The sequence below is a fragment of the Carettochelys insculpta genome, chromosome 1 (assembly GCF_033958435.1).
Source record: "Carettochelys insculpta isolate YL-2023 chromosome 1, ASM3395843v1, whole genome shotgun sequence".
Classification (NCBI taxonomy): domain Eukaryota; kingdom Metazoa; phylum Chordata; order Testudines; family Carettochelyidae; genus Carettochelys; species Carettochelys insculpta.
The window spans coordinates 1,987,400-2,014,979 of record NC_134137.1 but is presented as its reverse complement, the minus strand read 5'-3'; the positions used below and the strand labels follow the sequence as shown (position 1 = coordinate 2,014,979).

The following is a 27,580-nucleotide window of genomic DNA, read 5'->3' as shown; positions in this document are numbered from 1 at the left end:
GTGGGCCCCGAGCCATGGCCCTCGTCCCCCCACCCCTGAACTGCAGGTTCCCCATCCCCGTCCCTGGGAGATGCTGCTGTGATGGATGGGGTTCAGGGGTCCAACTGCACTGAACCCCGTCCCCTGGTGGGAGTGACTCTCACTTCACTCAGAAGGGTCTGGCAGGAGAGGTTTCTTTGGCCACAGATGCCCGGTTTCTCCCAGGAGTGACAGTACAGCTGTCAGAGACAGTCCTTCCAACCCATCCTGGGGAGAAGACCCGGAGGGGTGCCCCCTGGAGTGTAGCTTTCCCCCTCCTCAGGCTGGCTGCCTTCCAGCTCTCCCTTCCCCTAGCCTCTACCTGCCGCCCCCGCCCCCCCAATTCAAAGCCAGCTCGGCTCCTCCCTCCTCTTTGTTCAGGGCAGAGGTGTCACCTGCCAGCTGTAGCCCAAGGTTCATCCTTTGCCCCTGGGAGCTATTCAGCTTGTTGCTCATATCTAGCCTGAGTCTCGCTTTTGCACTCCCCCCACTCCATCACATGCTGCTGCTGCTGCTGCTGCTGCTGCTGCTGCTGCTGGGTGACCCACCCCCTCCTCCCGGGGGACCCTAGAGGTTCCGCTCCCCCCTGCCCCGGGGATGGGGCATGGCACTGTTGTGCGGGGGGAAGGGGGGCAGGGGCTGAAGCACTGCTGTGAGGGACATGGCTCTGCTGTCCTTGGGGCCATGGCCATGTGGGCAGGTGGGGGGCCCTGGGCACATATCTATTACCCCCGCCCCTCAACGCCGGGGGTGTACGCCGGGGATGTACACCGAGGGGGCGGTACATACCTGTCAGTCCACTCCCACGGACTGTGGATCCCCGGGGGGCGGACGCCCGGCTGCTGCTCCGGGAGGGCAGGAGGAGGATATGCAGCCCGGTCTCTGCAGAGGAGGAGCCCCCCTCCTCCTCCTCCTCCTCCGGCTGCGATGGACCGGGGGTGGGCTCCAGGGGGGACCCCCGGGGTGCGGGGCTTACCTCCTGTCCGGACTCTGGCTGCAGGGCCTGCTGGGGCTCGCCAGCTGATGTATCAAGGGTGGCCGGAGGGGAGGAGGTGTGCCGGGGGCCCAGGATGTCCCTGAGCTCCCTGTAAAAGGGGCAAGTGACGGGGGCGGCCCCAGATCGGCCGGCTGCATCCCGGGCCCGGGCGTAACCCTGCCGCAGTTCCTTCACTTTACTGCGTACATGATCCAGAGTGCGGGCAGGGTGACCCCGGGCCGCCAGGCCCTCGGCCAGCCGAGAGAATGCATCCGCGTTCCGCCTCTTGCACCCCATTACCTGGAGCACCTCCTCCTCGCTCCAGAGCCCCAGCAGGTCCCGCACCTCAGCCTCTGTCCAGGAGGGGCCCCGCTGCCGCTTCCCGGCCTGGCTGCCTGCTTGCCTGGCTAGCCTGGCTGGCCTGGCTTCCCTGGCTCCCCTTGGCGGGGGTCCCCTGGGGGCGCTGGGGGGGCTGCCGGGCAGCCATCTCAGGTGGGGTGGCTGGTTTGGATGGCTGAGGGATGTGCAGGCTGGCCGCGTGTCTGGGCTGCTGCCTGCACGTTCCCTCAGCTTCCTGCACAGGAAGGGAGGGGAAGGGACCTTTAAGGGGCCGCTCCACGCGGCCACCATTGAGCTGAGGGGCTGTAGACAGCGTCTCTCAACCCCTCAGCTGAGGGCCGCCATGGAGGACCCGCAATTTCAACCTTGCGGAACGCGCAACGACTAAAGGGTCCCTTTTTCGACGTTGAACGTTGAAGTAGGGTGCTATTCCCATCTCCTGAGGAGGATAGCGGCTTCGACGTCTCGCCGCCTAAAGTCGATGTTAACTTTGAAATAGCGCTCGACGCGTGTAGCCGTGACGGGCACTATTTCAAAGTTAGTGCCGCTACTTCGAAGTAACGTGCACGTGTAGAAACAGCTCTACTGTTTTTTCTCTGTTTGTGAGCTGCAGGTCAAGTTGTGCACGGCCCCTGGTTTGTTCCTTCAGCACTTGTACAAAGAAGTTATCCCCAACATTCTCCAAAACTCTTCCTGGATTGTCTGTTTGCTCCTGTATTGGTCTCCCAACAAATGTCCGGATGATTAAAGTCTCCCATGAGAACCAGGGCTTGTGATTTGGAAGCTTCATTAACCTGTCTGAAGAAATCCTCATTTACCGCATCTCCCTGATCTGGCGGTCTATAGCAGACACCAACAACACCACCTTTGTTACTTCCACCTCAAAGCTTAACCCAAAACACTCAACTGGATTTTCTCCCTCCTTATACTAGAGCTCTGAGCAATCAACCTGCTGCCTCACATAGAGTGTGACTCCTCCTCCTTTTCTCCCTCTCTGTCCTTCCTAAACTCTTTATAACCTTCCATGACCCTGCTCCAGTTATGCAAATTGTCCCACCAAGTCTCCATTATTCCAGCCACCTCAGATTTCTTTCACAGGGCCAAGGAAACCTCTGGGGATGGAGATTTCACAAGCTCAGTAGGTAACGCATTACAGTGCTTCACCACCCTCCTGGGGAATTCGTTTTTCCTAATGTCCAATTAGACCTCTACCACGGCATCTTGAGACCATTGCTCCTTGTTCTGACATTTTCCACTATTGAGAACTTCCCCTCTCCATTCTCCTTACAGCCTCCCTTCAGGAAGCTGAGGGCCAGCATCAAGTCACCCCACACTCTTCTCTTCTGCAAACTACATAAGCCTCAGTCCCTCAGTCTCTCTCTCAAAGGTCATGTGCTCCAGTCTCGTAATCATGTTTTTACCCTCCACTGGACCTGCTCCAAAGCATCCGCATCCTTTCTGTAATGTGGATCTCAGAAGTGGACCCAATACTCCAGATGCTGCCTAACCAGTGTTGAATAGAGGGGAATAATAACTTCTTTAGATATGCTGAAAATGCTTCTCGTAATGCACCTCAATATGCCGTTAGCCTTTTTGGCTACATGGGCACACTGTTGACTCATATCCAGCCTCTCATACGCTATAAAGCCCAGCTCGTTTTCTACTGTACTGCTACTTAACCAATCAGTCTGCAACCGGTAACAGTCCATGGGACTCTTCCGTCCCAAGTGCAGGACTCTGCACTTATCCTTGTTGAGCTTCATCAGCTTTCTTTTGGCCCAATCCTCCAACTAATCTGCTTGTACTAGATAACTGAATAAGATGCTGCCTCTTTCAAATCCAAACACATATATTAGATTGCGATTGAGATTTTGTTTCATTTCTTATGCTCATCGACTTTGATCTGTTACACTGTGTGTTGTTTGAAGTGCAAAAGGGATAAATCTCACCTCGAGAACAAGAACTGGTGTGTGTTCAGTTTCCTTTGTGGACGCAGTGCAGTGGGTAACCAAGTCACACAGGTTGGGCTTTAATCAGGACACGGTGGTGAGTGCAGCTTTGGGTCATCAGGGGAGCAGGGAGTATTTTGTTTGTAGACCCTCCATTGTGGGTCCATGCAGTGGCTGGCTATGAAGATAGCTGGGGGGTTGTCCCTGCCTGGGCATCCGGATCTGAGGCAAGCTTAGAGGTCTTTGCAGCTTGTCACATCACAGTGCAACAGGGGACTCAGACTGGTGAGACAGAGGGCTCAGCTATACCACAGTTCTAGGTGACACACTCGGGGGACCATCATAGAGATGATGCAAGAGTGGCGGAGGAGGAGATGAGTAAGCAAGAGGGAAGAAACCTCAGAGAGAAGACTGGGCCCTCAAGGGAAGATGTGGAACAAGAGCTGGACATTAGGGTAAGAGGTGGAGAAGGGGGGAAACCTTCCAGTGACCTCTTATACTGAGATATAAAATTAAAAGTCTGGCAGCGCTAAGAGTTAAGGAGCCGCACGCAAATTATGCACACAGACTAACCCTATGTTCCCAGCCAGCTCATCTCTGTCTGTGAAGCAAAGCAGAAGAAGAAATTTTCTAGGTCCCTTTCTGAATAAAAAGCCGGAGCAGCCTGTCCCGGATCTGTTTGGTTCTCACCCCGTAGATGATGGGGTTTAGCATGGGAGGCACCAGGAGGTAAATGTTAGAAATGAGGATGTAGAAATACAGGGGTATATTGTCACCAAAGCGAGCTGTGAGGGAGCTAAAGACAGTTGGAATGTAAAATGTTAGGATGACACAGATGTGGGAAGTGCAGGTCCCAAAGGTCTTGAGCCGAGCTTCCTTTGTGGGGAGGCGGAAGATAGCCCTGAGGATCTGAATATAGGACACAGTAATAAAGAACACATCCAGACCACTCATACAGATTTGTAGAAAGAGGCCGTAATAACTACTGACGCGGACGTCAGCACAGGCCAGTCTCACCACATCCATGTGTTCACACTGTGTATAGGGGATGATGTTGGTTCTACAGTATGGCCAATGCCTCGCCACAAAGGTGCAAGGCAAAATGAGGATTCCACCGCGCAGCACCACAGCCAGGCTTATCTTGGCCACCATGTGGTTATTCAGGATGGCAGAATGTCTCAGGGGATGGCAGATGGCCACGTAGCGATCAAAACCCATGGCCACAAAAATCCCAGACTCAATCACTGAGGAAGAATGAATGAAGTACAGCTGGGCGAGGCAGGCATTGAAACCAATCTCCCTGGAATTGAACCAGAAGATGCTGAGCATTTTGGGAATGGTAGCTGTAGACAGGACCAGGTCGGTGACAGCCAGCATGCAGAGGAAATAATACATGGGCTCATGAAGGGCCACATCGATCTTCACGATGAATAGGATGGTGAAATTTGCCAAGACAGTAATTATGTACATGGCACTGAAAGGGATGGAGATCCAGACATGGACTGTTTCCAGACCAGGAATGCCCAGCAGGATGAAGTGGGAGGGATTGGAGAAGTAGGTTGTATTGGAATCTGACATGGAGAAGGGAAGAAGGTGTCCAAATCTGATGCAAAATTATGTCTCCTACATGTACCATAAGTAATCCTATCTTCCTGTGAGTGCTCAGGATTTCAGGCAATGATCACCATACAAATCCCTGAAAGAACAAAAGATGTTAATATGAAACATTGCATGCACTTAAAGAAGCTATTCTCATGGTGAAGCTGATAGGTCACTCTTCACAAAATCAGAATTGACATTTTCCATTTTTTGGAAAGATTGACTGTGAACATGCGACCCTACTACTGACGATTGCGTATTTACACTCATACATTTCTCAATAATGATAATTTCCACACCTCATTGTGCAGCAAATCTTAAAAGACACTCTCAGGAAATAGACATTAGGGAAATCAAAATAATTGATTTAACACCTCTGAAACTCTAACTCATTCATAGCAGTGCCTAAAAGAAAGCTGGTGTTCGGATACCCAAGGAATGGGGTGGAGAATTATCTCCTCTGGAGATGGGCCCAATTTTGGTCACCCAGTCTGTACAAAGAAAATAGACAACGGCAGGAAGAGTTCTGAGACACGCTATGAGACTGGGGAAGGCTGCCATGTGTGGGGAGGCTGAAAAGTCTGGGATTGTTTAGTATTGAGAGGAAACAAGAAGGGGACCACTTGAAAGACCATACGAAAATAAAACCTGGAACTGACAGAAGTCCAGTGGACAAAGAGATTTTTATTAAAAATCGAGTTCCATGGCAAAGGTTAGGCAGCAAATATCTGTGGGGAAGGCGAGGAAGGAAGCAATGTGTTACACAGGAGGTAAGGGGAAAATAGGCAGAAAGCAGTTGAAATCAGAAGTTTTGAAAACTGATCAGGGACGTTAAAGACATGAGGGAAAAATCCATTCTTGACCGGCCTAAAGCTCACAAACAGGAGTGCATATGTATGTATTCAGAGAGTTTCTCTGTCTGCTTAATCAAAAACTTGTGAATAATAAGAGCCAGGGCCACCACATTTAGCAGAACGATTCCTCTAATCAAAACTGAAAGAAACAAGAGGGTTTGTCTGGGCCAGGAAAACACGATATTCCTAGAACGGCTTTAAGTCTCACAAAACAAACCGAAAAGAGACAATTTTCAAAGCTAGTACACTCCTCAAAACTGACATAACTGAGTGAATGTTGAAAAAGACTGAACCAAAAATACATCAGAAAAATAGGATGAACCTGGAATAGAATTGCTTGTGAATAACCTTATAGTAAATAAATAAAATATAGAAATTTGGACTAGTATCCTGTTTTGACACAGTAAAGTCAATGCTGAACTTCTGAAAATGAGAATAATATATCACTGGAAATCTAATTGACTATAGGCTTTTTTTTTGGTTAAAACGCAGAGAATGATAAGAGTTTATATGGATAAAGAAAAAACTACTCTAGATGAAATTCCCATTTTAAAATGGAAAAAATTAACAATCTCTTTTGAAGAAATTCAGAAGAAAAATGAACATTATAACACACCGTATTGCTGCAGAATACACTCATTTAAATGAAGTATACACATTTTCCTTTTATTTTAAACAAAATACAAATAAATTAGTACCACAAAATTAAAGATGAATGATTCAACCAAAGAGTGACAAAACTTATTCAATGTCTAGAGAAGGAGCTGTGAGAAGCAGCACCTGCATGTGAGGGGGCCACAGGGATGTGACGGATGCAGCTTCCCACAGCTCCCTTTGTCTGGGAGCCTGGAACCACAGCCACTGGGAGCTTTGGGCACTGCTGCCTGCAGTCATTCAGTGTCTTGTGACCCCAGTCGGGTTACCCAGCTGGGCTGCAAAAGGCCGAGTTGCCCGGCACTCGTCCAGGTAATGCTTAAAACACTACAGTGGCACTGCTGGAGCACCTCAGCTGAGACACTGCTAACACTGGGCATCCCGATGCTGAAAATTCTGCTAACACTTGCAGTGAGGAGCCCCAGCGACTCAGGCAGATCACACCGTCACCTCACTCGCTCCCCATTACCAGCCAGAGCCTGAGATGCCAGAGGAGGAGGTGGCAGGCTCTGCGCATTGACACACGGCTGGCTCCTGAGGGCTTTTCTCTGTGCCTACGCCCAGGGCAGTTTAGCTTCAATGAAGCCTTGGAAAGTACTGGCCAGAGCCTCAGAATTCAGCCTTGCATTGGACATCCGCCAACACCCTTCACACTGAAGGATTCCCGGTGGCACCACTGAAACGCAGCCACTGCGGGGATAGAGGACACTTTTGGGAATGAGTAGGGGGTGCATAGAAAACGGGAGCATTAACACCAGTGTTACTGGAGCTAACTTATCCCCTGTGGCAAGGGCTCTGGCATGTTTAATGTCCCTGCAGAGCAAAGGGAAACACAGATTTATGCTGTAGCCTAAAAGGGCCAAAATGGACTAGTTTACAAAGCAGGTGAGATCCTCAGCAAGAGATGGGTACCTGTGAATTCTGAGCTGGAAGTGTCTTTCCTGGGGTTGCCCCTCAGGCAGCCATGTCCCACACCTCTCTCAGCCCAGGGTCTCCAGCAGCATCCCTCCCCGAAAGCCGGCTCGGGATGGGAACCATTTATAGTACAGCTCTGGGCAGAACCCGTGGGGATCACTCGGCCTCTAGGGGAGAAACAGCAGCTGGATGGAACCAGGCTGGAGACAAGTGTGTCTGCACATCTGTGCTATTGATCCAGCTTGAGGAGTAAACAGCAATTAATGGGCCTTCCCAAAGGGAGATGAGACCTCTTGGGCCTGTGCTGAGCCACAAGTAAGTTGGCTGTTCTGCGTATTTGAATATGTTTTAACGTTATAGTTGATAACTAAGAAAAGAAGGAATAACGCCAAGTTGCGTGTACATACTGGTACTCCGTAAATGCCCAGGATGACAGGATAGGCTGCAGAGAGAGAGACCTAGAGAAGGATGACTGAGGGCAACACTGACACTTTCTGCAGGCCAGTGGGGCTTCCACTAAGGGGTCAGAGATCAGCAGTTCTCATCAGGAACTATCATCACATGGTGCAGCAGCTTTCACTGAAGGATTTTGAAAACACCTGAGAAGGAAAGTGACTACAAACATATCCCCTCTATACAGGTAGATAACTGGAGGGAGAGGGAGAAGTGAGTTGGCCAAGATCACAGCGAGAATGAGGGTCCCTCTTCATGAGCAGAATTAAATAAAATAAACTTAACCAAAATCTAAATCGGTTTCTAGTGGACTGCCCCAAGTTTCAGTTCTGGGTGCTGTTCTGTTCAACATATTCATCAGTGACCTGGATGAGGGGTTGGATGGCACCCTCAGCAAGTTTGAGGATGACACTAAGCTAGGGGGAGAGGTAGATATGCTGGAGGGCAGGGACAGGGTCCAGACTGACTTCGACAAATTGGAAGACTGGGCTGCAAGAAACCTGATGAGGTTCAATAAGGACAAATGGAGAGTCCTGCACTTGGGCCAGAAGAATCCCAAGCATTGTTCCAGTCTGGGGTCTGACTGGCTTGCTAGTGGTTCTGCAGAAAAGGACCTGGGATTCGTAGTGGACGAGAAGCAGGACATGAGTCAACAGTGTGCCGTTGTAGCCAAGAAATATAAAGGCATATTAGGTTGCATCAAGAGGAGCATTCCCAGTAGGTCCGGAGAAGTGATTATTCCTCTTTACCGGGCTTTGGTAAGACTGCATCTGGAGTAGTGTGTCCAGTTGTGGGCCCTCAATTATAGGAAGGATGTGGACACACTGGAGAGGGTCCGGTGGAGGGCGACCAAAATTATTAGAGTACAACAAAAAGTCTTGCGGCACCTTATGGACTAACAGATGTTTTGGAGCATAAGCTTTTGTGAGCAAAGACCCACTTTGCCCATGAAAGCTTATGTTCCAAAATATCTGTTAGTCTATCAGGTACCACAAGACTTTTTGTTGTTCTTGAAGCTACAGACTAACCCGGCTACCTCTCTGATACAAAATAATTAGGGGGCTGGAGCACATGACCTGTGAAGAAAGGTTGAGGGAATTGGGTCTGTTTAGTCTGCAGAACAGAAGAGTTAGGGGGGACTTGATAACAGCCTTCAACTTACTGAAGGGAGGTTGCAAAGAGGATGGAGAAAGGCTGCTCACAGTGTTCACGGACGGCAGAACATGGAAAAAAGGTCTCAAGTTGGAGTCGGGAAGCTAATGAAGGATTTCCCAGTTCAGCCTAGCTGGTTGGCTACCATGTTTGCATTTCTTACTATTCAGTGGGATGGTCTGTTCCTGTGCCTTCAGTAAGACTTCTTTAAAATACTGTTAGTTCTCATGAACTCTTTTCCTCTTCATCTTCGGTTCACAAGGGATCCTGCCCATTAGTTCTCTCAAGAAGTTCAAGTCTGCTCTTTTGAAATCAAGGGTTTATATGTTTCTGCTCACCCTACTTCCTTTTGTCAGGATTCTGAAATCTAACTTCTCACGGTCACTGCAGCCCAGGTTGCCACCCACTTCTATTTCTCCTAAGCTACGTCCACACGTGAAGCCTACATCGAAGTATCTTATTTCGATGTAGCGACATTGAAATAGGCTATTTCGATGAATAATGTCTACACGTCCTTCAGGGCTGGCAACGTCGACGTTCAACATCGACGTTGCGCAGCACCACATCAAAATAGGCGCCGCAAGGCAACGTCTACACTTCAAAGTAGCACACATCGAAATAGGGATGCCAGACACAGCTGCAGACAGGGTCACAGGGCGGACTAGCGCTTCCGGGGCAACAGCTAGCCGATCCCTTAAAGGGCCCCTCCCAAACACACGCAGCCTGCACAGCACGCGGTCTGAGGAGCCATAGGCACACAGACCTCGTGCGACACAGTCATGGACCCCCAGCAGCAGCAGCAGCAGCCAGGGGTCCACCCAGCCCTCCCTGTAGGAACAGGACTCGCCCTGATCCATGCCATGCGGGAGGCAGCTGAGCACCTACTTGCCACACTGGAGGAGGAGCACCCTGCAGGGCAGTAGGGCTCAACCCCCAACCCTGCAGCAACCCGACCCCCCCCCCCTCACACACAGCCGCCTATGGAGCTACCCCACGAGCACCGACTGGTGGGAGCAGCTGGTGCTTGAGGAATGGGACGATGACCGCTGGCTCAGGAACTTCAGGATGACCCGGCAGACATTTATGGAGCTGTGCCAGTGGCTCACCCCTGCACTCAGGCACCAGGAAACCGCCATGCGGCGTGCCCTCCCTGTGGAGAAACGGGTCAGCATCGCTGTCTGGAAGCTGGCCACTCCAGACAGCTACCGATCCGTGGGGCAGCTGTTTGGTGTCGGCAAGGCCACTGTCGGGGCTGTACTCATGGAGGTAAGAGAACCCACGGGCAGAGGGGAGGGCAGGGCGGTCCGGGCAGAGCAGGACCACGCACACCCTGCTCACCCCTTATTGGTGCTCTCCCACGTGCTTTCCCTGCAGGTTGTGTGTGCCATCAATGCCCTTCTCCTCCACAGGCTCGTGAGGCTGGGGGACCCAGATGCCACCATCGTGGGCTTTGCCACCCTCGGCCTCCCTAGTTGCTTCGGGGCTCTGGATGGGATTCACGTCCCCATCCGCGCCCCGCAACACAGTGCAGGACGCTACATAAACCACAAGGCCTACCATTCTCTGGTCCTCCAGGCCTTGGTGGACAGATGGGGCCATTTCCAGGACATTTATGTGGGCTGGCCTGGCAGCACCCACGACGCCCGGGTTTTACGGAACTCGGGCCTGTGCCGCCGGTTGGAGGTGGGGACCCACATCCCCAGCGGGAGATCCCTGTGGGGGACACCACCATGCCCCTCTGCGTCATTGCAGATGCGGCATACCCACTCCGGCTCTGGCTTATGCACCCGTACATGGGCCATCTGTCTGCCAGCCAGGATCGCTTCAACCATTGCCTGAACCACGCGCGCCAGGTGGTGGAGCGCTCCTTTGGTCGCCTCAAAGGGAGCTGGAGATGTCTCCTGACCCGCCTGGATGAGGGGCCCACCAACATCCCCCAGATTGTGGGTGCCTCCTGCCCCTACACAATCTGGTGGAGAGCAAGGGGGAGGCCTTTCTTCAGGGGTGGGCTGTGGAGGCCAGCAGGGCCAACGTGCAGCCACCCGCTGCCCCCAGTCGCCAGGTGGACCCCGAAGGGACCCGGGTCCGGGAGGCCCTGTGTGCCCAGTTCGATGATGAGGCCGCGGGGTGAACTCTGCAAGACCCCTCATTGCCCCCCCCCTTCCTCCACAACCTTCCTGCCCCAAAGCCCACACCACGGAGCACCCAACCGCACCCTCCCCACACTTTTCCTGGACAAATGACAGCACGCACTTGTAGCTAAAATGAAACTGGTTTTCTTAGAACTGTTCATTGGTAACTATAATAAAACAAGAACAAACTATGTACAAGACCTCTTCTAACAAAAGTATTCTGTACAAATAAAACAATAATAAAAAAGATTGCATATAATGGATATGTTCTTCAATAAAAAGAAAACCAGGGATTATGAGGAAGGGGAGAACTATTTACACGCGAGGGGGCATAAATAAATAAGTCGCAACAGTCTTATAAACTATATACCGGGGGGGGGCCACTTCCCGGGCCCCACGCCCCTGTAGTACGGCACTGGGGGTGGGCGACTGGGAGCCCCCTCCTCGGCCGCAGCCCTGTCCGGGGCTGGCTGGGGGCCAGGCGGACCGGAAGATATGTCCGGCGAGTCTGAGCTGGCCCCAGGTGTCCCTCAGCGGTCCAGCCCTCGGTGGCGGGTGCCGGGGCAACGGCGGACGGCGCAGCGACAAGCGGAGCAGAAGGTGGTGCGGCGGGTGGAGCACTCAGGGCAGGCGCTGCGGCGGCCAGCAGAGCATGGGGGGCCAAATAGTCCACAAGGCGGTTGAAAGTGTCCATGTAGGCCCCCCATGCCTCTTGGCGCAAGGCCAGCGCCGGCTCCTGGAGGTCGAGACGGCATTGCTCCACCCGCAGACGCTGCTCCACGACCTCCAGCTGCCAACGATGGATGGCCAGCAGCTGGGGGTCCGTCGCTGGCGTGTGGTGTTGCGGGGACCGCCGTCTTGCCCGCCATGGGGCCGGTCGCTCCTCCGCCGAGGGGCTTGCCTGGAGCGATGGACCCGGAGGGGTCTCCGGGACCACTGATGCCTCGCTCGCGCTCTCTTCCGGTCCTTCCGATGGTGCAGCTGTGGAACACAGGGGGGGAGGAAGAAGAGTGGAGACAGGCGTTAGTGTGGGCCCCGAGCCGTGGCCCTCGTCCCCCCACCCCTGTGCTGCAGGTTCCCCATCCCCTTTCCTGGGAGATACTGCTGTGATGGATGAGGTTCAAGGGTCCCCCTGCACTGCACCCCGTCCCCTGGTGGGAGCGACTCTCACTTCATTCAGCAGGGTCTGACAGGAGAGGTTTCTTAGGCCACAGATGCCCAGTTTCTCCCAGGAGTGACAGTACAGCTGTCAGAGACAGTCCTTCCAACCCATCCTGGGGAGAAGACTCCAAGGGGTGCCCCTCTGGGGTGTAGCTTTCCTCCTCCTCAGGCTGGCTGCCTTCCAGCTCTCCCTTCCCCTAGCCTCTACCTGCACCCCGCCCCCGATTCAAAGCCATCTCGGCTCCTCCCTCCTCTTTGTTCAGGGCAGAGGTGTCACCTGCCAGCTGTAGCCCCAGGATCCTCCTTTGCCCCTGGGAGCTATTCAGCTTGTTGCTCATATATAGCCTGAGTCTCGCTTTTGCACTCCCCCCACTCCATCACATGCTGCTGCTGCTGGGTTTCCCACCCACTCCTCCCGGGGGACCCTAGAGGTTCTGTTCCCCCCTGCCCCAGGGATGGGGCATGGCACTGTTGTTCTGGGGGGAGGGGGGCAGGGGCTGATGCACTGCTGTGAGGGACATGGCCCTGCTGTCCTTGGGGCCATGGCCATGTGGGCATGTGGGGGGCCCTGGGCACATATCTATTACCCCCGCCCCTCAACCCCGGGGGTGTACACCGGGGGGGGGTACATACCTGTCGGTCCAGTCCCACGGTCTGGGGATCCCCGGGGGGCGGATACCTGGCTGCTGCTCCGGGAGGGCAGGAGGAGGATCTGCAGCCCGGTCTCTGCAGAGGAGGAGTCCCCCTCCTCCTCCTCCTCCTGCTCCTGCCACGATGGCCCGGGGGTGGGCTCCAGGGAGGGCCCCCAGGGTGTGGGGCTTACCTCCTGTCCGGACTCTGGCTGCAGGGCCTGCTGAGGCTCGTCGGCCGATGTATCAAGGGTGGCCGGAGGGGAGGAGGTGTGCTGGGGGCCCAGGATGTCCCTGAGCTCCTTGTAAAAGGGGCAGATGTTGGGGGCGGCCCCAGATCGGCTGGCTGCATCCCAGGCCCAGGCGTAACCCTGACGCAGTTCCTTCATTTTACTGCATACATGATCTGGAGTGCGGGCAGGGTGACCCCGGGCGGCCAGGCCCTCGGCCAGCAGAGAGAAGGCATCCGCGTTCCGCCTCTTCCTCCCCATTACCTGGAGCACCTCCTCCTCGCTCCAGAGCCCCAGCAGGTCCCGCAGCTCTGCCTCCGTCCAGGAGGCGCCTCGGTGCTGCTTCCCGGCCTGGCTGCCTGCCTGCCTGGCTGGCCTGGCTTCCCTGGCTCTCCTTGTGGTGGGTCCCCTGGGGGAGCTGGGGGGCTGCCGGGCAGCCATCGCAGGTGGGGTGGCTGGTTTGGATGACTGAGGGACATGCAGGCTGGCCGTGTGTCTGGGCTGCTGCCTGCACGTTCCCTCAGCTTCCTGCACAGGAAGGGAGGGGGAGGGGACTTTTAAGGGGCCGCTCCACGCGGCCACCATTGAGCTGAGGGGCTGTAGACAGCGTCTCTCAACCCCTCAGCTGATGGCCGCCATGGAGGACCCTGCAATTTCTACCTTGCGGGACGCGCAACGACTACAGGGTCCCTACTTCGACATTGAACGTTGAAGTAGGGCGCTATTCCCATCTCCTGAGGAGGATAGCGGCTTCGACGTCTCGCCGCCTAAAGTCGATGTTAACTTTGAAATAGCACTCAACACGTGTAGCCGTGACGGGCGCTATTTTGAAGTTAGTGCCGCTACTTCGAAGTAACGTGCATGTGTAGACACGGCTCTACTGTTTTTTCTCTGTTTGTGAGCAGCAGGTCAAGTTGTGCACGGCCCCTGGTTTGTTCCTTCAGCACTTGTACAAAGAATTTATCCCCAGCATTCTCCAAAACTCTTCCTGGATTGTCTGTTTGCTCCTGTATTGGTCTCCCAACAAATGTCCGGATGATTAAAGTCTCCCATGAGAACCAGGGCTTGTGATTTGGAAGCTTCATTAACCTGTCTGAAGAAATCCTCATTTACCGCATCTCCCTGATCTGGCGGTCTATAGCAGACACCAACAACACCACCTTTGTTACTTCCACCTCAAAGCTCAACCCAAAACACTCAACTGGATTTTCTCCCTCCTTATACTGGAGCTCTGAGCAATCAACCTGCTGCCTCATATAGAGTGTGACTCCTCCTCCTTTTCTCCCTCTCTGTCCTTCCTAAACTCTTTACAACCTTCCATGACCCTGCTCCAGTTATGCAAATTGTCCCACCAAGTCTCCATTATTCCAGCCACCTCAGACTTCTTTCACAGGGCCAAGGAAACCTCTGGGGATGGAGATTTCACAAGCTCAGTAGGTAACGCATTACAGTGCTTCACCACCCTCCTGGGGAATTCGTTTTTCCTAATGTCCAATTAGACCTCTACCACGGCATCTTGAGACCATTGCTCCTTGTTCTGACATTTTCCACTACAGAGAACTTCCCCTCTCCATTCTCCTTACAGCCTCCCTTCAGGAAGCTGAGGGCCAGCATCAAGTCACCCCACACTCTTCTCTTCTGCAAACTACATAAGCCTAGATCCCTCAGTCTCTCTCTCAAAGGTCATGTGCTCCAGTCTCCTAATAATTTTTTTACCCTCCACTGGACCTGCTCCAAAGCATCCGCATCCTTTCTGTAATGTGGATCTCAGAAGTGGACCCAATACTCCAGATGCTGCCTAACCAGTGTTGAATAGAGGGGAATAATAACTTCTTTAGATCTGCTGAAAATGCTTCTCCTAATGCACCTCAATATGCCGTTAGCCTTTTTGGCTACATGGGCACACTGTTGACTCATATCCAGCCTCTCATACGCTATAAAGCCCAGCTCGTTTTCCACTGTACTGCTACTTAACCAGTCATCTGAAACCGGTAACAGTCCATGGGACTCTTCCGTCCCAAGTGCAGGACTCTGCACTTATCCTTGTTGAGCTTCATCAGCTTTCTTTTGGCCCAATCCTCCAACTAATCTGCTTGTACTAGATAACTGAATGAGATGCTACCTCTTTCAAATCCAAACACACATATTACATTGAGATTGAGATTTTGTTTCATTTCTTATGGTCATCGACTTTGATCTGTTACACTGTGTGTTGTTTGAAGTGCAAAAGGGATAAATCTCACCTCGAGAACAAGAACTGGTGTGTGTTCAGTTTCCTTTGTGGACGCAGTGCAGTGGGTAACCAAGTCACACAGGTTGGGCTTTAATCAGGACACGGTGGTGAATGCAGCTTTGGGTCATCAGGGGAGCAGGGAGTATTTTGTTTGTAGACCCTCCATTGTGGGTCCATGCAGTGGCTGGCTATGAAGATAGCTGGGGGGTTGTCCCTGCCTGGGCATCCGGATCTGAGGCAAGCTTAGAGGTCTTTGCAGCTTGTCACATCACAGTGCAACAGGGGACTCAGACTGGTGAGACAGAGGGCTCAGCTATACCACAGTTCTAGGTGACACACTCGGGGGACCATCATAGAGATGATGCAAGAGTGGCGGAGGAGGAGATGAGTAAGCAAGAGGGAAGAAACCTCAGAGAGAAGACTGGGCCCTCAAGGGAAAATGTGGAACAAGAGCTGGACATTAGGGTAAGAGGTGGAGAAGGGGGGAAACCTTCCAGTGACCTCTTATACTGAGATATAAAATTAAAAGTCTGGCAGCGCTAAGAGTTAAGGAGCCGCACGCAAATTATGCACACAGACTAACCCTATGTTCCCAGCCAGCTCATCTCAGTCTGTGAAGCAAAGCAGAAGAAGAAATTTTCTAGGTCCCTTTCTGAATAAAAAGCCGGAGCAGCCTGTCCCGGATCTGTTTGGTTCTCACCCCGTAGATGATGGGGTTTAGCATGGGAGGCACCAGGAGGTAAATGTTAGAAATGAGGATGTAGAAATACAGGGGTATATTGTCACCAAAGCGAGCTGTGAGGGAGCTAAAGACAGTTGGAATGTAAAATGTTAGGATGACACAGATGTGGGAAGTGCAGGTCCCAAAGGTCTTGAGCCGAGCTTCCTTTGTGGGGAGGCGGAAGATAGCCCTGAGGATCTGAATATAGGACACAGTAATAAAGAACACATCCAGACCACTCATACAGATTTGTAGAAAGAGGCCGTAATAACTACTGACGCGGACGTCAGCACAGGCCAGTCTCACCACATCCATGTGTTCACACTGTGTATAGGGGATGATGTTGGTTCTACAGTATGGCCAATGCCTCGCCACAAAGGTGCAAGGCAAAATGAGGATTCCACCGCGCAGCACCACAGCCAGGCTTATCTTGGCCACCATGTGGTTATTCAGGATGGCAGAATGTCTCAGGGGATGGCAGATGGCCACGTAGCGATCAAAACCCATGGCCACAAAAATCCCAGACTCAATCACTGAGGAAGAATGAATGAAGTACAGCTGGGCGAGGCAGGCATTGAAACCAATCTCCCTGGAATTGAACCAGAAGATGCTGAGCATTTTGGGAATGGTAGCTGTAGACAGGACCAGGTCGGTGACAGCCAGCATGCAGAGGAAATAATACATGGGCTCATGAAGGGCCACATCGATCTTCACGATGAATAGGATGGTGAAATTTGCCAAGACAGTAATTATGTACATGGCACTGAAAGGGATGGAGATCCAGACATGGACTGTTTCCAGACCAGGAATGCCCAGCAGGATGAAGTGGGAGGGATTGGAGAAGTAGGTTGTATTGGAATCTGACATGGAGAAGGGAAGAAGGTGTCCAAATCTGATGCAAAATTATGTCTCCTACATGTACCATAAGTAATCCTATCTTCCTGTGAGTGCTCAGGATTTCAGGCAATGATCACCATACAAATCCCTGAAAGAACAAAAGATGTTAATATGAAACATTGCATGCACTTAAAGAAGCTATTCTCATGGTGAAGCTGATAGGTCACTCTTCACAAAATCAGAATTGACATTTTCCATTTTTTGGAAAGATTGACTGTGAACATGCGACCCTACTACTGACGATTGCGTATTTACACTCATACATTTCTCAATAATGATAATTTCCACACCTCATTGTGCAGCAAATCTTAAAAGACACTCTCAGGAAATAGACATTAGGGAAATCAAAATAATTGATTTAACACCTCTGAAACTCTAACTCATTCATAGCAGTGCCTAAAAGAAAGCTGGTGTTCGGATACCCAAGGAATGGGGTGGAGAATTATCTCCTCTGGAGATGGGCCCAATTTTGGTCACCCAGTCTGTACAAAGAAAATAGACAACGGCAGGAAGAGTTCTGAGACACGCTATGAGACTGGGGAAGGCTGCCATGTGTGGGGAGGCTGAAAAGTCTGGGATTGTTTAGTATTGAGAGGAAACAAGAAGGGGACCACTTGAAAGACCATACGAAAATAAAACCTGGAACTGACAGAAGTCCAGTGGACAAAGAGATTTTTATTAAAAATCGAGTTCCATGGCAAAGGTTAGGCAGCAAATATCTGTGGGGAAGGCGAGGAAGGAAGCAATGTGTTACACAGGAGGTAAGGGGAAAATAGGCAGAAAGCAGTTGAAATCAGAAGTTTTGAAAACTGATCAGGGACGTTAAAGACATGAGGGAAAAATCCATTCTTGACCGGCCTAAAGCTCACAAACAGGAGTGCATATGTATGTATTCAGAGAGTTTCTCTGTCTGCTTAATCAAAAACTTGTGAATAATAAGAGCCAGGGCCACCACATTTAGCAGAACGATTCCTCTAATCAAAACTGAAAGAAACAAGAGGGTTTGTCTGGGCCAGGAAAACACGATATTCCTAGAACGGCTTTAAGTCTCACAAAACAAACCGAAAAGAGACAATTTTCAAAGCTAGTACACTCCTCAAAACTGACATAACTGAGTGAATGTTGAAAAAGACTGAACCAAAAATACATCAGAAAAATAGGATGAACCTGGAATAGAATTGCTTGTGAATAACCTTATAGTAAATAAATAAAATATAGAAATTTGGACTAGTATCCTGTTTTGACACAGTAAAGTCAATGCTTAACTTATGAAAATGAGAATAATATATCACTGGAAATCGAATTGACTATAGGCTTTTTTTTTTGTTAAAACGCAGAGAATGATAAGAGTTTATATGGATAAAGAAAAAACTACTCTAGATGAAATTCCCATTTTAAAATGGAAAAAATTAACAATCTCTTTTGAAGAAATTCAGAAGAAAAATGAGCTTTATAACACACCGTATTGCTGCAGAATACACTCATTTAAATGAAGTATACACATTTTCCTTTTATTTTAAACAAAATACAAATAAATTAGTACCACAAAATTAAAGATGAATGATTCAACCAAAGAGTGACAAAACTTATTCAATGTCTAGAGAAGGAGCTGTGAGAAGCAGCACCTGCATGTGAGGGGGCCACAGAGATGTGACGGATGCAGCTTCCCACAGCTCCCTTTGTCTGGGAGCCTGGAACCACAGCCACTGGGAGCTTTGGGCACTGCTGCCTGCAGTCATTCAGTGTCTTGTGACCCCAGTCGGGTTACCCAGCTGGGCTGCAAAAGGCCGAGTTGCCCGGCACTCGTCCAGGTAATGCTTAAAACACTACAGTGGCACTGCCGGAGCACCTCAGCTGAGACACTGCTAACACTGGGCATCCCGATGCTGAAAATTCTGCTAACACTTGCAGTGAGGAGCCCCAGCGACTCAGGCAGATCACACCGTCACCTCACTCGCTCCCCATTACCAGCCAGAGCCTGAGATGCCAGAGGAGGAGGTGGCAGGCTCTGCGCATTGACACACGGCTGGCTCCTGAGGGCTTTTCTCTGTGCCTACGCCCAGGGCAGTTTAGCTTCAATGAAGCCTTGGAAAGTACTGGCCAGAGCCTCAGAATTCAGCCTTGCATTGGACATCCGCCAACACCCTTCACACTGAAGGATTCCCGGTGGCACCACTGAAACGCAGCCACTGCGGGGATAGAGGACACTTTTGGGAATGAGTAGGGGGTGCATAGAAAACGGGAGCATTAACACCAGTGTTACTGGAGCTAACTTATCCCCTGTGGCAAGGGCTCTGGCATGTTTAATGTCCCTGCAGAGCAAAGGGAAACACAGATTTATGCTGTAGCCTAAAAGGGCCAAAATGGACTAGTTTACAAAGCAGGTGAGATCCTCAGCAAGAGATGGGTACCTGTGAATTCTGAGCTGGAAGTGTCTTTCCTGGGGTTCCCCCTCAGGCAGCCGTGTTCCACACCTCTCTCAGCCCAGCGTCTCCAGCAGCATCCCTCCCCGAAAGCCGGCTCGGGATGGGAACCATTTATAGTACAGCTCTGGGCAGAACCCGTGGGGATCACTCGGCCTCTAGGGGAGAAACAGCAGCTGGATGGAACCAGGCTGGAGACAAGTGTGTCTGCATGTCTGTGCTATTGATCCAGCTTGAGGAGTAAACAGCAATTAATGGGCCTTCCCAAAGGGAGATGAGACCTCTCTGGCCTGTGCTGAGCCACAAGTAAGTTGGCTGTTCTGTGTATTTGAATATGTTTTAAAGTTATAGTTGATAACTAAGAAAAGAAGGAATAACGCCAAGTTGCGTGTACATACTGGTACTCCGTAAATGCCCAGGATGACTGCATAGGCTGCAGAGAGAGAGACCTAGAGAAGGATGACTGAGGGCAACACTGACACTTTCTGCAGGCCAGTGGGGCTTCCACTAAGGGGTCAGAGATCAGCAGTTCTCATCAGGAACTATCATCACATGGTGCAGCAGCTTTCACTGAAGGATTTTGAAAATACCTGAGAAGGAAAGTGACGACAAACATATCCCCTCTATACAGGTAGATAAGTGGAGGGAGAGGGAGAAGTGAGTTGGCCAAGATCACAGCGAGAATGAGAGTCCCTCTTCATGAGCAGAATTAATAAAATAAACTTAACCAAAATCTAAATCGGTTTCTAGTGGACTGCCCCAAGTTTCTGTTCTGGGTGCTGGTCCGTTCAACATATTTATCAGTGACCTGGATGAGGGGTTGGATGGCACCCTCAGCAAGTTTGAGGATGACACTAAGCTAGGGGGAGAGGTAGATATGCTGGAGGGCAGGGACAGGGTCAAGACTGACTTCGACAAATTGGAAGACTGGGCTGCAAGAATTCTGATTAGGTTCAATAAGGACAAGTGCAGAGTCCTGCACTTGGGCCAGAAGAATCCCAAGCATTGTTCCAGGCTGGGGTCTGACTGGCTTGGTAGTAGTTCTGCAGAAAAGGACCTGGGATTCGTAGTGGACGAGAAGCAGGACATGAGTCAACAGTGTGCCGTTGTAGCCAAGAAAGCTAATGGCATATTAGGTTGTATCAAGAGCAGCATTGCCAGTAGGTCCGGAGAAGTGATTATTCCTCTTTACTGGGATTTGGTGAGGCCGCTTCTGGAGTATTGTGTCCAGTTGTGGGCTCTCAATTATAGGAAGGATGTGGACACACTGGAGAGGGTCCGGTGGAGGGCGACCAAAATTATTAGAGAACAACAAAAAGTCTTGCGGCACCTTATGGACTAACAGATGTTTTGGAGCATAAGCTTTTGTGAGCAAAGACCCACTTTGCCCATGAAAACTTATGTTCCAAAATATCTCTTAGTCTATTAGGTACCACAAGACTTTTTGTTGTTCTTGAAGCTACAGACTAACCCGGCTACCTCTCTGATACAAAATAATTAGGGGGCTGGAGCATATGACCTGTGAAGAAAGGTTGAGGGAATTGGGTCTGTTTAGTCTGCAGAATAGAAGAGTTAGGGGGGACTTGATAACAGCCTTCAACTTACTGAAGGGAGGTTGCAAAGAGGCTGGAGAGAGGCTGCTCACAGTGTTCACAGATGGCAGAACATGGAAAAATGGTCTCAAGTTGGAGATGGGAAGCTGACGAAGGATTTCCCAGTTCAGCCTAGCTGGTTGGCTACCATGTTTGCATTTCTTACTATACAGTGGGATGGTTTGTTCCTGTGCCTTCAGTAAGACTTCTTTAAAATACTGTTAGTTCTCATGAACTCTTTTCCTCTTCATCTTCGGTTCACAAGAGATCCTGCCCATTAGTTCTCTCAAGAAGTTGAAGTCTGCTCTTTTGAAATCAAGGGTTTATACGTTACTGCTCACCCTACTTCCTTTTGTCAGGATTCTGAAATCCACCTTCTCACTGTCGCTCCAGCCCAGGTTGCCACCCACTTCTATTTCTCCTAAGCAACGTCGACACGTGAAGCCTACATCAAAGTAGCTTATTTCGATGTAGCAACATCGAAATAGGCTATTTCGATGAATAACGTCTACACGTCCTCCAGGGCTGGCAACGTCCACGTTCAATATCGACGTTCGCAGCACCACTTCGAAATAGGCGCTGCGAGGGAACGTCTACACGCCAAAGTAGCACACATCGAAATAGGGATGCTAGGCACAGCTGCAGACAGGGTCACAGGGCGGACTAGCGCTTCCGGGGCACCAGCTAGCCGATCCCTTAAAGGGCCGCTCCCAGACACACGCAGCCTGCACAGCACGCGGTCTGAGGAGCCATAGGCACACAGACCTCGTGCGACGCAGTCATGGACCCCCAGCAGCAGCAGCAGCAGCAGCAGCAGCCAGAGGTCCACCCAGCCCTCCCTGCAGGAACAGGGCTCGCCCTGATCCATGCGATGCGGGAGGTAGCTGAGCACCTCCTTGGCACACCGGAGGAGGAGCGGCCTTCAGGGGAGCAGGATTCAACCCCCAACCGTGCAGCACTCCGACCCTTGCCCCCCGCCTCAAACGCCGCCTGTAGAGCTACCCCACCAGCACCGACTGGTGGGAGCGTCTGGTGTTTGAGGAGTGGGATGACGACCGCTGGCTCAGGAACTTTAAGATGAGCCAGCAGACACTTATGGAGCTGTGCTAGTGGCTCACCCCCGCACTCAGGCACCAGGACACCGTCATGCGGCGTGCCCTCAAAGTGGAGAAGCGGGTTGGCATCGCTGTCTGGAAGCTGGCCACTCCAGACAGCTACCGATCCGTGGGGCAGCAGTTTGGTGTCGGCAAGTCCACCCTTGGGGCTGTCCTCATTGAGGTAAGAGAACCCACGGGGGGAGGGAAGGGCAGGGTGGCCCGGGCAGAGCAGGGCAGGGCAGGGCAGGGCCACGCACACCCTGCTCACCCCTCATTGGTGCTCTCCCATGTGCTTTCTTTGCAGATCGTGCGCGCCATCAATGCCCTTCTCCTCCACAGGCTCGTGAGGATGGGGGAGCCAGATGCCACCATCGCGGGCTTTGCCACCCTGGGCTTCCCCAATTGCTTCAGGGCTCTGGATGGGACTCACATCCCCATCCGCGCCCCGCAACACAGTGGCGGACACGACATCAACCGCAAGGGCTACCATTCTGTGGTCCTCCAGGCCTTGGTGGACAGCTGGGGCCATTTCCAGGACATTTATGTGGGCTGGCCTGGCAGCACCCACGACGCCCGGGTTTTCCGGAACTCGGGCCTGTGCCGCCGGTTGGAGGTGGGGACCTACATCCCCCATCAGGAGATCCCTGCGGGGGACACTGCCATGCCCCTCTGCGTCATCGCAGATGCGGCATACCCACTCCGGCTCTGGCTCATGCACCCGCATATGGGCCATCTCTTTGCCAGCCAGGAGCACTTCAACCATTGCCTGAACCACACGTGCCAGGTGGTGGAGCGCTCCTTTGGCCGCCTCAAAGGGCGCTGGAGATGTCTCCTCACCCGCCTGGATGCGGGGCCCAAAAACATCCCCCGGATTGTGGGTGCCTGCTACGCCCTAAACAATCTGGTGGAGAGCAAGGGGGAGGCCTTTCTTCAGGGCTGGGCTGTGCAGGCCGGCAGGGCCGACCTGCAGCCACCCGCTGCCCCCCAGTCACCAAGTGGACCCCGAAGGGACCCGGGTCCGGGAGGCCCTGTGGGCCCACTTCGATGATGAGGCCACGGGGTGAACTCTGCCAGGCCCCCCACTGCCCCCCCCCTTCCTCCACAACGCTCCCTGCCCCTATGCCCACACCACGGAGCACCCAACCACACACCCCCACACTTTTCCTGGACGATTGACAGCACGCACTTGTGGCTCAAATGAAACTGGTTTTCTTAGAACTGTTTTTTGGTAACTATAATAAAACAAGAACAAACTATGTACAAGACCTCTTCTAACAAAAGTATTCTGTACAAATAAAACAATAAAAAAAAGATTGCATATAATGGATATGTTCTTCAATAAAAAGAAAACCAGGGATTATAAGGAAGGGGAGAACTATTTACATGGGGGGGTAAAGGGGGGGTACAAATAAATAAGTCCCAACAGTCTTATAAACTATATATGGGGGGGGGCACGTCCCAGGCCCCACGCCCCTATAGTCCGGCACTGGGGGTGGGCGGCCGGGAGCCCTGCCTCGGCCGCAGCCCTGTCCGGGGCTGGCTGGGGGCCGGGCGGACCGGAAGATATGTCCGGCGAGTCTCAGCTGGACCCAGGTGTCCCTCGGCGGTCCGGCCCTCGGTGGCTGGTGACAATGGACGGCGCGGTGACGAGCGGAGCAGCAGGTGGTGCGGTGGGTGGAGCACTCAGGGCAGGCGCTGCGGTGGCCAGCTCAGCATGGGGGGCCAAATAGTCCACCAAGCAGTTGAAAGTGTCCATGTAGGCCCCCCATGCCTCTTGGCTCCAGGCCAGCACCCGCTCCTGGAGGTCGAGACGGAGTTGCTCCACCCGCATGCGCTGCCCCGCGACCTCCAGCTGTGAACGATAGATAGCCAGCAGCTGGGGGTCCGTCGCCGGCGTGTGGTGTTGCGGGGTCCGCTGTCTTGCCCACCATGGGGCCGCTCGGTCCTTCGCCGAGGAACGTGCCTGGAGCGATGGCCCCGGATGGGAATCCGGGACCACTGGTGCCTCGCCGGCGCTCTCTTCCGGTCCTTCTAATGGTGCAGCTGCAGAACACGGCGGGGGGAGAAGAATGGAGACAGGCGTTAGTGTGGGCCCCGAGCCATGGCCCTCGTCCCCCCACCCCTGAACTGCAGGTTCCCCATCCCCGTCCCTGGGAGATGCTGCTGTGATGGATGGGGTTCAGGGGTCCAACTGCACTGCACCCCGTCCCCTGGTGGGAGTGACTCTCACTTCACTCAGAAGGGTCTGGCAGGAGAGGTTTCTTAGGCCACAGATGCCCGGTTTCTCCCAGGAGTGACAGTACAGCAGTCAGAGACAGTCCTTCCAACCCGTCCTGGGGAGAAGACCCGGAGGGGTGCCCCCTGGAGTGTAGCTTTCCCCCTCCTCAGGCTGGCTGCCTTCCAGCTCTCCCTTCCCCTAGCCTCTACCTGCCGCCCCCGCCCCCCCAATTCAAAGCCAGCTCGGCTCCTCCCTCCTCTTTGTTCAGGGCAGAGGTGTCACCTGCCAGCTGTAGCCCAAGGTTCATCCTTTGACCCTGGGAGCTATTCAGCTTGTTGCTCATATCTAGCCTGAGTCTCGCTTTTGCACTCCCCCCACTCCATCACATGCTGCTGCTGCTGCTGCTGCTGCTGCTGCTGGGTGACCCACCCCCTCCTCCCGGGGGACCCTAGAGGTTCCGCTCCCCCCTGCCCCGGGGATGGGGCATGGCACTGTTGTGCGGGGGGGAGGGGGGCAGGGGCTGAAGCACTGCTGTGAGGGACATGGCTCTGCTGTCCTTGGGGCCATGGCCATGTGGGCAGGTGGGGGGCCCTGGGCACATATCTATTACCCCCGCTCCTCAACGCCGGGGGTGTACGCCGGGGATGTACACCGAGGGGGCGGTACATACCTGTCAGTCCACTCCCACGGACTGTGGATCCCCGGGGGGCGGACGCCCGGCTGCTGCTCCGGGAGGGCAGGAGGAGGATATGCAGCCCGGTCTCTGCAGAGGAGGAGCCCCCCTCCTCCTCCTCCTCCTCCGGCTGCGATGGACCGGGGGTGGGCTCCAGGGGGGACCCCCGGGGTGCGGGGCTTACCTCCTGTCCGGACTCTGGCTGCAGGGCCTGCTGGGGCTCGCCAGCTGATGTATCAAGGGTGGCCGGAGGGGAGGAGGTGTGCCGGGGGCCCAGGATGTCCCTGAGCTCCCTGTAAAAGGGGCAAGTCACGGGGGCGGCCCCAGATCGGCCGGCTGCATCCCGGGCCCGGGCGTAACCCTGCCGCAGCTCCTTCACTTTACTGCGTACATGATCCAGAGTGCGGGCAGGGTGACCCGGGGCCGCCAGGCCCTCGGCCAGCCGAGAGAATGCATCCGCGTTCCGCCTCTTGCACCCCATTACCTGGAGCACCTCCTCCTCGCTCCAGAGCCCCAGCAGGTCCCGCACCTCAGCCTCTGTCCAGGAGGGGCCCCGCTGCCGCTTCCCGGCCTGGCTGCCTGCTTGCCTGGCTAGCCTGGCTGGCCTGGCTTCCCTGGCTCCCCTTGGCGGGGGTCCCCTGGGGGCGCTGGGGGGGCTGCCGGCCAGCCATCTCAGGTGGGGTGGCTGGTTTGGATGGCTGAGGGACGTGCAGGCTGGCCGTGTGTCTGGGCTGCTGCCTGCACGTTCCCTCAGCTTCCTGCACAGGAAGGGAGGGGGAGGGGACTTTTAAGGGGCCGCTCCACGCGGCCACCATTGAGCTGAGGGGCTGTAGACAGCGTCTCTCAACCCCTCAGCTGATGGCCGCCATGGAGGACCCTGCAATTTCTACCTTGCGGGACGCGCAACGACTACAGGGTCCCTACTTCGACATTGAACGTTGAAGTAGGGCGCTATTCCCATCTCCTGAGGAGGATAGCGGCTTCGACGTCTCGCCGCCTAAAGTCGATGTTAACTTTGAAATAGCACTCAACACATGTAGCCGTGACGGGCGCTATTTTGAAGTTAGTGCCGCTACTTCGAAGTAACGTGCATGTGTAGACACGGCTCTACTGTTTTTTCTCTGTTTGTGAGCTGCAGGTCAAGTTGTGCACGGCCCCTGGTTTGTTCCTTCAGCACTTGTACAAAGAAGTTATCCCCAACATTCTCCAAAACTCTTCCTGGATTGTCTGTTTGCTCCTGTATTGGTCTCCCAACAAATGTCCGGATGATTAAAGTCTCCCATGAGAACCAGGGCTTGTGATTTGGAAGCTTCATTAACCTGTCTGAAGAAATCCTCATTTACCGCATCTCCCTGATCTGGCGGTCTATAGCAGACACCAACAACACCACCTTTGTTACTTCCACCTCAAAGCTTAACCCAAAACACTCAACTGGATTTTCTCCCTCCTTATACTAGAGCTCTGAGCAATCAACCTGCTGCCTCATATAGAGTGTGACTCCTCCTCCTTTTCTCCCTCTCTGTCCTTCCTAAACTCTTTATAACCTTCCATGACCCTGCTCCAGTTATGCAAATTGTCCCACCAAGTCTCCATTATTCCAGCCACCTCAGATTTCTTTCACAGGGCCAAGGAAACCTCTGGGGATGGAGATTTCACAAGCTCAGTAGGTAACGCATTACAGTGCTTCACCACCCTCCTGGGGAATTCGTTTTTCCTGATGTCCAATTAGACCTCTACCACGGCATCTTGAGACCATTGCTCCTTGCTCTGACATTTTCCACTACAGAGAACTTCCCCTCTCCATTCTCCTTACAGCCTCCCTTCAGGAAGCTGAGGGCCAGCATCAAGTCACCCCACACTCTTCTCTTCTGCAAACTACATAAGCCTCAGTCCCTCAGTCTCTCTCTCAAAGGTCATGTGCTCCAGTCTCCTAATAATTTTTTTACCCTCCACTGGACCTGCTCCAAAGCATCCGCATCCCTTCTGTAATGTGGATCTCAGAAGTGGACCCAATACTCCAGATGCTGCCTAACCAGTGTTGAATAGAGGGGAATAATAACTTCTTTAGATATGCTGAAAATGCTTCTCGTAATGCACCTCAATATGCCGTTAGCCTTTTTCGCTACATGGGCACACTGTTGACTCATATCCAGCCTCTCATACGCTATAAAGCCCAGCTCGTTTTCTACTGTACTGCTACTTAACCAATCAGTCTGCAACCGGTAACAGTCCATGGGACTCTTCCGTCCCAAGTGCAGGACTCTGCACTTATCCTTGTTGAGCTTCATCAGCTTTCTTTTGGCCCAATCCTCCAACTAATCTGCTTGTACTAGATAACTGAATAAGATGCTGCCTCTTTCAAATCCAAACACATATATTAGATTGCGATTGAGATTTTGTTTCATTTCTTATGCTCATCGACTTTGATCTGTTACACTGTGTGTTGTTTGAAGTGCAAAAGGGATAAATCTCACCTCGAGAACAAGAACTGGTGTGTGTTCAGTTTCCTTTGTGGACGCAGTGCAGTGGGTAACCAAGTCACACAGGTTGGGCTTTAATCAGGACACGGTGGTGAATGCAGCTTTGGGTCATCAGGGGAGCAGGGAGTATTTTGTTTGTAGACCCTCCATTGTGGGTCCATGCAGTGGCTGGCTATGAAGATAGC

General features: G+C 52.8%; 2 protein-coding genes across 2 annotated transcripts; both read right to left on the bottom strand.

The window, feature by feature from the left end:
• Positions 1-3,912: 3,912 nt before the first annotated feature.
• On the bottom strand, positions 3,913-4,860 carry LOC142001796 (olfactory receptor 52E2-like). Its single transcript, XM_074977369.1, has one exon. The coding sequence runs from the start codon at positions 4,858-4,860 to the stop codon at positions 3,913-3,915; it is 948 nt and encodes a 315-aa protein (XP_074833470.1).
• Positions 4,861-15,934: 11,074 nt separating this feature from the next.
• On the bottom strand, positions 15,935-16,882 carry LOC142001790 (olfactory receptor 52E2-like). The gene has a single exon (XM_074977358.1). It carries the CDS (start codon positions 16,880-16,882, stop codon positions 15,935-15,937), a length of 948 nt encoding a protein of 315 aa, XP_074833459.1.
• Between the last annotated feature and the right edge of the window lie 10,698 nt (positions 16,883-27,580).

Excerpts from the sequence above, each read along its gene's own strand:
- LOC142001796 (XM_074977369.1), bottom strand. The coding sequence starts at position 4,860 with ATGTCAGATTCCAATACAACCTACTTCTCCAATCCCTCCCACTTCATC.
- LOC142001790 (XM_074977358.1), bottom strand. The coding sequence starts at position 16,882 with ATGTCAGATTCCAATACAACCTACTTCTCCAATCCCTCCCACTTCATC.